This window comes from Numida meleagris, chromosome 12 (assembly GCF_002078875.1).
Source record: "Numida meleagris isolate 19003 breed g44 Domestic line chromosome 12, NumMel1.0, whole genome shotgun sequence".
Taxonomy (NCBI): domain Eukaryota; kingdom Metazoa; phylum Chordata; class Aves; order Galliformes; family Numididae; genus Numida; species Numida meleagris.
This window is the reverse complement of record NC_034420.1, coordinates 9503130-9511524: the sequence shown is the minus strand read 5'-3', so window position 1 is coordinate 9511524 and position 8395 is coordinate 9503130. Positions and strand designations below refer to the sequence as shown.

Here is an 8395-nt window from a genome sequence, read left to right as displayed (position 1 = left end):
ATTGGCGGAGCGGGCGGGCGGCGAGGTTTGAAACCCCAACAGCAGCGGCCGCGCGGCCGTGAGGAGGGAGCGGGGTTCGTCCGTTCGTTCGTGGGGGTCTGTCCGGTGAGCGGCGTCTCTTGTGTGGCTGGGGGTGGGGAACGTCGCCTGGAGGAGCCCTGTGTAGCGGCCTGCCTCGGCGTGTGGGGAGGACCTGTCCGCAGGCCTGCGTGTGCGTGAGGAGAGTGCGGGTTTGGGGTGCGTGCGCGTGGGAAGCGGGCGGGCCCCCTGGGCCGCTGCTCTAACATCGCCATGTGCTGCTTCTTCCTCAGGAGCTGCGTGGGACGCCATGGAGCAAGCGCTTGCTTCCCCGGGGCTGTTCTCTGATGATGATGGTGCCGCGGCCTCCCCCGTTCTGGAATCCACAGCGACGGGGTTTGGCGCTGATGTGCGCAAGGATCTCCTGTCGGAGTTCTCCGCCATCTCCCCCAATCTCGAGGGCTCCCAGCAGGTGAGGCTGGAGCCCCTCTGCCACGCACGGAGCAGCGCTCTCTGTCCTGCACACAACGCACGGTGGTCGTGCTGCACGGTCAGCAGAGGCTCTTCAGAAGTCTCTGCTTTGGGCAGAGCAGCTCTCAGCAGCCCACTAACAAAGGGCACAATTAATGGATGCCACTTAGTGTGGTGTTCAGCTCTGGGGGCTGGGCTTGGTGTCACATCTTTGGATTCGTGTTCTGGTTCACTACATAAACTAAAGATAGTCGGTGTATGTGGCAACGTATAAAAAGATGTTCTGGTGTTTTGGGGAACCTTGGGAGCAGTGAAGCGCATGTCAGTTACTGAGCACCTCATCAGGGTTGCTGTGTGTCTTCCATGCAGTGATTCCTGTTAGTGTTCTGGGCCTGACAGATAGCTGTGTGTTGCTGCTCTGGCTGGCGTGTTTAACCTGTGTGAATTTTGCAGGCTGTTGCTGAAGATGTTAATGGAAAACTGAAGGTGTATCTGAGAGTTCGACCCCTGAAACCTACTGAGCTGGAAAGAGGAGAAGACCAGGTGAGATTCTAAATAAAGCAGCTGCCTGTGCCCATACTGGGAGAACTAATTTTCCTGCACTGTCATGCCATAACCTCCTGTAAGCCATTGCAGTGATGGGATTTTATTTGTTCTTTCAGGGTTGTGTCTGCATTGAGAATTCAGAGACCCTTCTTCTAAAAGCCCCCAAAGACTCCTTCACCATGCGGAGCACAGAACGTGGGGTGGGACAAGCAGCACATAGGTTCTCTTTCACCCAGGTAGGTAACTGGGACAACCAACCACAGTTAACCTAATTAAAGGGGTTTTGAGCTTAAACCAGTAGTACAGCTTAAAAATCTTCCTTATTATTAGTGATACCAGTGCACTGTGTGAACTATGTTCTCTTGTACAACTCTCTACTCACTTCTGATGTTTTCCTTATTTATATTTATAAAGTAGACTCTGCAAACCTCAGCAGCAAATGCCAAAGTCTTATTTTGTTAATGAAGTTCTAAACATGCTAAAGCCTGTAGTAATATTGTATGTTATGGGACTAAGCAAGTGAATGGCATGTTCTCATAGGACTCTTGGACTGGAATTATTGGTAGGTTTGTTCATGACGGAGGAGCATGGAGGGGAATTAAGGACTAAGCAATCAGCTGCAATCAAAAAGTAGGAAAGATCTCTCTAAGGCCATCTTCTGTTGGTTTTTGCAGATCTTTGGACCAGATGTGGGGCAGAAATCGTTTTTTGATGAAACAATGAAACAGGTGGTAAAGGATGTACTGAATGGGCAGAACTGGCTGGTTTACACTTATGGCAACACCAATTCAGGGAAGACTCACACCATTCAGGGTAATGGGAGTATGAAGTGGTAGCAGACATTTGAAGTGGTTGTGCGCTTATACGTTTTTGCTCAATCCTTCCTGTTGTTCTTTCTTCAGGCAGCATCAAAGATGGTGGGATTCTGCCTCGTTCTTTAGCAGTTATCTTCAATAGTGTGGGGCACTGTCTGTACCAAGCCATGGACCTGAAGCCTTCACTCTGCAATGAGGTGATCTGGCTGGACAGCAGACAGGTTCGGCAGGAAGAGACCAAGAAACAGAGCATGCTACGAGGGGGTCTGTGGGAGGTGAGCATGCTGCTTCCAGGAGGCTTACTAGGAAACAAATGGTGTTGGACTATATGGTCATGGTTTTTTTTGTTTCTTTCTAGGAGGAGCTGTTAACGCCACTGAAAAGGAACAATAGTGCTGAATCTCAGCTTCAGGCCACCGTCAGTGGCAGCTTTGACAGTGGAGTTGCTGGCCTCTCTTCATCCAGCCAATTTAACAGCCATTCAGACATCAGCCAGACAGAAGGTATGTCTGGAAACCTACTTTGGTTAGTAAATGGATAGCAATGGCTATCTAGATGCTGTGTTTTTCAGTAAAGAAGCAAAGGTGTTACAATATCGCAGATTTTCCCTTTGAAAGATGATGACCCCTCAACTGAAGAAGTCTGTATGTTTGTCTTATCAAAATCTGAATATATGGCTACTGAGTGGCTGAAGGTCATGCAATGGGGGGTTGCTGAAAAGCGAGGTGCTGAACTGAGATATCGCGCAGGCCACTTGTACCCAGGTTGTCAAATGGGGGAACTAATGGCTGAGTAGGTATCCAGAAGCAGAGACTAACAAGGCTTAAAACCTGTCAGAAGAGATTGTCTGAAATATCTTGTGCTTCTTGAGTTGAGATCAAGTATATAGGAAGTCCTTGCACATAAAGGAGGATACTGTTATAGGAAATTTTATGCTGTGTGATTGGGCATATGTATTTGTGCAGGTCCAAACAGCAGGAGGTATGTAGAATAGCTTTGAGTCCGGGAAGGTGTTACTACTGAAGAAAGACACTTCAGTCTATTCCTGAACCATTCAGGTCTGACCTTTGAAAGACTCCAATCATGATTTTTTTTGTTTTTCCTCCCCAGAACTGGGGCCTCGTTGGGCTGACTTGGATCGTATTTCACTCAGCACCACAGGAGATGTGCAGTTCTCCATCTGGGTCTCCTTCTTTGAGATTTACAATGAGTTAATCTATGACCTGTTAGAACCAGCCCTCCCTGGCCAGAACCGCAAGAGGCAGACACTGCGGCTCTGTGAAGACCAGACTGGCAACCCCTATGTGAAAGGTATTTACCTGAAAGATGTTCATAGCGGCCCTCGAAGCGGGCCCTGGTGGTGGCTTAGCAGTGATATGCTGGGGAGCACAATGTCCTCTGGCCCCTCAGAAGTTTCTGATGTCCGGATAAAGAGGATGTGAAGCTTATTAATGTCAGGGAAATGCTATGGTCTCTTAACTGCCATGCCCAATGCATGCCTGCTTTTCCAGATCTTAACTGGATCAATGTCCGTGATGCTGATGAGGCCTGGAAGCTCCTGAAGCTGGGTCGGAAAAACCAGAGTTTTGCTAGCACCCACATGAACCAGAACTCCAGTCGCAGGTCTGGAGCGGGAGGGGACATTTCCTAGATATACAGTTCTGAGAAGCTTTTCATTTTATTTCATTTCTTAAATGTCTGCATGTTTCTTTTGCAGTCACAGTATCTTCTCCATTCGGATTCTGCATTTGCAAGGAGGTGGCAGTGAAATTGTTCCCAAAATCAGCGAGTGAGTTTCATGCCTTCTAGGATTTGTGGGTGTTCTCTGTGGACTTATTTGTTTTAACTGTTAATGGGGACCTGGGAAGTATCTTAAGGAAGATCTTGTGCAAAGCACTTGGAAGGCATGAATGTTTCCACTCTTTAGGCTTGGAACTTGGTAGTGGGGAGGGCCTTGTGAGTACTGCAAAGTATGACTTGACTTCAGATAGTTCTTAGGCTGTTAAAAATAAACATGAGTAACTTTGCCCTTGCAGCAGGGCTGATTTAACTGAGGCTGCTGCCTGTTTTTCAGACATAGTTATCTGGACATGAGTTGGCTCAGCACCTGGGAAATGGCTGTCTTGAGAACTGACAGAGGATCTTTGAATATGTCACTAAGCTCACGTTGTTCTTATCTTGTTTAATCCTTACACTTGGGCTGTTGCTAGACAGAAAGACCTACCTGATTTACCCTAAAGGAGCTTTCTTTGTCCTCCCCAGGAAGCCGGGAGAGCGAGCAGGGGAAAGCGATTGCAAAGTGTCTGAATTGTAAACCTGGTGAGAACAGAATGCTGTCAGGTGATAGCATCTCCATTTTTTCAGGCTATCCTTGTGTGATCTTGCGGGATCAGAGCGCTGCAAAGACCAGAAAAGTGGGGACCGAATGAAAGAAGCAAACAACATCAATACTTCCCTTCATACACTGGGTCGCTGCATCACTGCCCTCCGTCAGAAGCAGCAGTCCAAGTGAGTATCTGGAACTTCACAGGGGAAGGTGTGGGGAGGCTGTCTTGCTTTCCCATGGGCTTACTCTCGTCTCTCCCCATAGACTGAAGCAGATTGTGGTTCCCTTCCGGGACAGCAAGCTAACCCGTGTGTTCCAGGGTTTCTTCACTGGACGTGGGCGCTCTTGTATGATTGTCAACATTAATCAGTGTGCATCTACATACGATGAAACTCTGTATGTAGCCAAGTTCTCAGCCATTGCCAGCCAGGTAAGTAACACATACCAGCATCGTGACATGTTCAGGATGCCTCCTTCTATGGGAATGCGTCCCTTCCTATCACAAGGCAGGCACTCCTTCCCTGTGCTTTTGCAGTGGATTGTTATCTCCACAATAACTCCAAATTCTGCTGAATTGAAAAGTTTCACAGCCTGCAGAGAAGTGCCTCGTTTAAAGACTACATAGCCTCCAGGCTCTGTGGACCAGTAATGATAGCCTTTTCCTTTTCAGCTTGTTCAGGCCCCTCCCACAAAGCTGGGACTTCCATCCATCCAATCAATTATCAAAGAGCACAGCAGGAGAACCAGCCAGGGTCCAGATGCTACAGAGAAGGAAGAAGAGAAAACAGAAGACAGTGAAGATGAAGCAGACGTCTCTGTTTATGAGAGAGAGGTGGGGTGTGATTTATTTTACAATTTCTATTGATAGAAGAGCAAGAATGTGGCTAAATGTTAACCTGGAAGGTGGGTCTTGGAACTCAGTGCAGGAGATGACAGAGAACCTCAGAAAGATATGATCCTAGAACACGGTAAATTGGGAATCCATGGAAGATTTTCCATCCACAGTTGCTCTAAATATGAAGCAAGTGCTTAAAAGCAGTTGTCTGTGGAACAAGGACAGTAAGAGCTCAGGTGCAGACCCATAATCTCTCCTCTATAAGGGAAATCCTGATTAGAGAATTACTAAAACAGTTGGCTAAACTGAGGAAAAATAATCAAATGTTGTGGATGCTCAAAGTGGGCAGCTGGAATAGCCAAAAGATAAAGAGGGGGGTGGAAGACATACAGAGACTGGAGTTGTAACATATCTGGGTAGCAAAGGCACAGGTGCAGCCTTGTGCAATGCAGTGTAGCAAGGTGCTTATGCAGCAAGCTCCAGCTGGAGTGGTGGTGTTCAAACCATCTCATGGGAAAGGAATTGGGAACAAACCTATCAACCTGTTTTTCCAAGTGACTAAAACCAGATTACCTAGATTACCTCCAGCCTTACATATACAGGATCGGCTAGTTTGGTTTTATTTTTAGGTCTTAATTCTGTTGTGCAGTGTGGGCAAGGGAGTTTGTGTCTTCCAGGACTTGTTGCGTGTAGTGGAAGCTGCGCGAGAACTGCTGGTGCAAGAGAGGCAGGACAAGCTACAACTGGAAATACGTCTCCGTACAGAGATCTGCAATGAGATGCTGGAGCGCATGCAACAGAAGGAGCAATGGTGGAGGTACAGCTGGGGTTGATTGATCCCCCCATGTTCAGGGTGTGCTGTGGTAACGAGGACAACCAGATCGAGATGCAGATAGTTGTTTGCTTTCTTTGTAGCCAACACATTGATGCCCAGAAGGAACTGCTGGAGGAACTATATGAGGATAAACTGAATAACCTGAAGGAGTCACTGACTGACTATTACCAGGAAGAGATCCAGGTTTGTTCAGAGGAATGGAATGACATCAGGAAAGTGGCAGGGGCTTGGCAGTGGGCTTGGGGTACTTAAGTCCAGGAAGACAATGGTTACACAGACTGAGAATAAATATTTCGGTTTTTGTGCTGTGCTAATACTTGATAACTTGATCCACAATTCTTGTTAATTCTCATTTCTTGACTATTTTCTAGTTAGTTGGGCTTTCAGATTTTCAACCCTTAATCTGGGAATTAATGTATAATCATTTCTATTCCTCTATTTGTCCAACATAATCCTTTGCCCCTTTTTTATTTTTGTTAGTGGTTTGCCTTGCGATCTTCAAATTAACATCAGTTCTGTGAGTTTCTCTACTTAACTGTAGTTGTGAAGGATACGGGCCTGTCTGTATTTCTCATCATATGAGAGTGGCCCTCTCTGAAGATGCAAACTAACACATTTTGTAGAGAGGGAGGAAAAAATGGTTTAGGCTTTTAAGAAGTGGGTTCACTATCTTCACTTAAAGGGCATTAAATGCTGTGTGAAATGTGTAATGGAGAATGTCTTGTGGAAAAAAGACCCTGAAAATCTCAGGCAACAAAAGCTGCATTAAGAAAATCATGTTTGATCTCTGAACAAACTTGCTTCAAGGAGCGTGATGAGAAGATTGAAGAGCTCCAAGCTGCTCTGCAAGAGGCAAAACAAAAACTGGAGAACTTGGATGCCAAGCAAAGGAACTCGGAGCAAGGCTTGCGTCGATCAAAGCGAGTGGCTGCCTCGTGCGCTCTGCAACAGGAGCTGACAGATACTCAGGCCAAACTGGAGCAATGTCAAATGGAGTTGAATACAGCAACATCAGGTAAGGCAGGTTCATCTCCCAGTTCAAAATCTTAAGTTCCTTTGTTTAAACTGGAAGCCTGAGCTCTTCTCAGTTTGCCTGTGGCAGCTGGTTTCAAGGGCAGTCCAGACTTCCGAAAAACCTAACATCCTGTGAATGAACTCTTGCTCACTAATTGTTGTCTGTTCTTAGAGTTGCGCAAGTACCAGAGATTACTGGAGCCACCTCCCTCTGCCAAACCTATTACTGTGGATGTAGACAAGAAACTGGAGGATGGACAGAAGGTAACTCTATCTCTGTTAGAGAAAAAGACTCTTGCAGAGCAAAGTGCCTGCCAGTTAAAATGTGTTTGGAGCTGCTGTCTCCAAGTCTTTACATGGCTGACAGCATTCTGAAAGCAAACCTTGAGCACAGATGTGGAAGATGCTGTTGTTAGTGATCCTACTGTACCTCACTCAGATCTCCCTCAGTACTGCATGTCTGGATTATCCCAGAGTGGCTTTGTTTCTAGAACAATGTTAAAGTGGGCTGTTGTATTAAATCTCTCTTGTAGAACGTGAGATTGCTGCGCTCAGAATTACAAAAACTTGGGGAGTCTCTTCAGTCTGCAGAGAGGGCATGCTGCCACAGTACAGGTGCAGGGAAACTTCGAGAAGCGCTTTGTACATGTGATGACATCCTGGCTAGACAGGTAATGTGTTGTCTTTTGTTGCGGGGGGAGGGAGGAGGGGGGGAATTAGTTTACGTACTTCAATATAATCAGCAGATAGACCTAGATTATTGTAGCTGCAAATATAAATGACTTATTCTCTAGATGCATAAATACCTTTTATATTAAGGGAGCTATACTGCTGTTTTCAGTGGCTGAGTCATACTGCATATTTAACTCTCCAAAGGAGACCCAACTGTTTCTGTTCAGCCACCTGACAGCTTGCACTTAAAGCAGAGTTCATAGTTTTCATTCCTTCATCAACTGTACTCCATCACAGTTGCTAGGGCAGCAAGTGGGAGGGATTCTGTTTTTTTTCTTAGCATAACTGTTTCCATTTTGTTACTGAACTGTTATACTGGTACTTTAGGAACGTTTTATGTACAGCCTGATTTAGCATGCTGGTTAGTGAAGTTCAGCAAAGGCAATAAATCCTCTCTGGTTCATAACAACCAAGGAGTTACACTTGTTACGTTTCTAAATATACTGCTTTCCATTGTTCAGGACCAAACACTGGCAGAACTGCAGAACAACATGATGCTGGTAAAACTGGATCTGCGGAAGAAAGCAGCTTGCATTGCTGAACAGTACCACACTGTACAGAAGCTCCAGGCTCCTCCAATGTCTACCTTAAAGAAGAGGTTCTGTGCCAACAGGGAAAACCTACAACCTAACCAACCTCCTGGCAAAAAGCCCTTCCTGCACAACCTTCTGACGCGTTCGGCTCCCCGTCCTGCTGCTACCAGAGGGTGGCAACTTCGATCAGTTGCTCTGTGACTTTTGGGAAAGGCATCCCTGCCCCACTGTTACTGGAACAGGTGGCACATCCAATATCATAGTTTCTTC

The 8395-nt window shown here is 46.4% G+C and overlaps 1 protein-coding gene across 3 annotated transcripts; it reads left to right on the top strand.

Annotated features, from left to right (window-relative positions):
• Window positions 11-8363, top strand: KIF20A (kinesin family member 20A). 3 transcript variants are annotated; one of them, XM_021410273.1, is made up of 19 exons: window positions 11-105; window positions 312-490; window positions 943-1032; window positions 1152-1271; window positions 1710-1848; window positions 1938-2125; window positions 2209-2353; window positions 2961-3161; window positions 3362-3473; window positions 3568-3639; window positions 4215-4358; window positions 4441-4606; window positions 4847-5008; window positions 5689-5828; window positions 5927-6029; window positions 6654-6861; window positions 7033-7124; window positions 7394-7531; window positions 8054-8363. In XM_021410273.1, exons 2-19 carry the CDS (start codon window positions 329-331, stop codon window positions 8324-8326), a joined length of 2655 nt encoding a protein of 884 aa, XP_021265948.1. In that variant the 5' UTR covers window positions 11-105; window positions 312-328; the 3' UTR covers window positions 8327-8363. The 3 variants fall into 3 exon arrangements, with proteins under 3 accessions (XP_021265948.1, XP_021265950.1, XP_021265949.1); XM_021410275.1 differs by having other exon boundaries at window positions 31-133; XM_021410274.1 differs by lacking the exon at window positions 11-105 and adding an exon at window positions 123-211.

Excerpts from the sequence above, each read along its gene's own strand:
- KIF20A (XM_021410273.1), top strand. The coding sequence starts at position 329 with ATGGAGCAAGCGCTTGCTTCCCCGGGGCTGTTCTCTGATGATGATGGT. Across the intron at positions 1,272-1,709 it reads ATAGGTTCTCTTTCACCCAG|ATCTTTGGACCAGATGTGGG; the intron begins GTAGGTAACTGG and ends TGGTTTTTGCAG. Across the intron at positions 7,125-7,393 it reads AACTGGAGGATGGACAGAAG|AACGTGAGATTGCTGCGCTC; the intron begins GTAACTCTATCT and ends TCTCTCTTGTAG.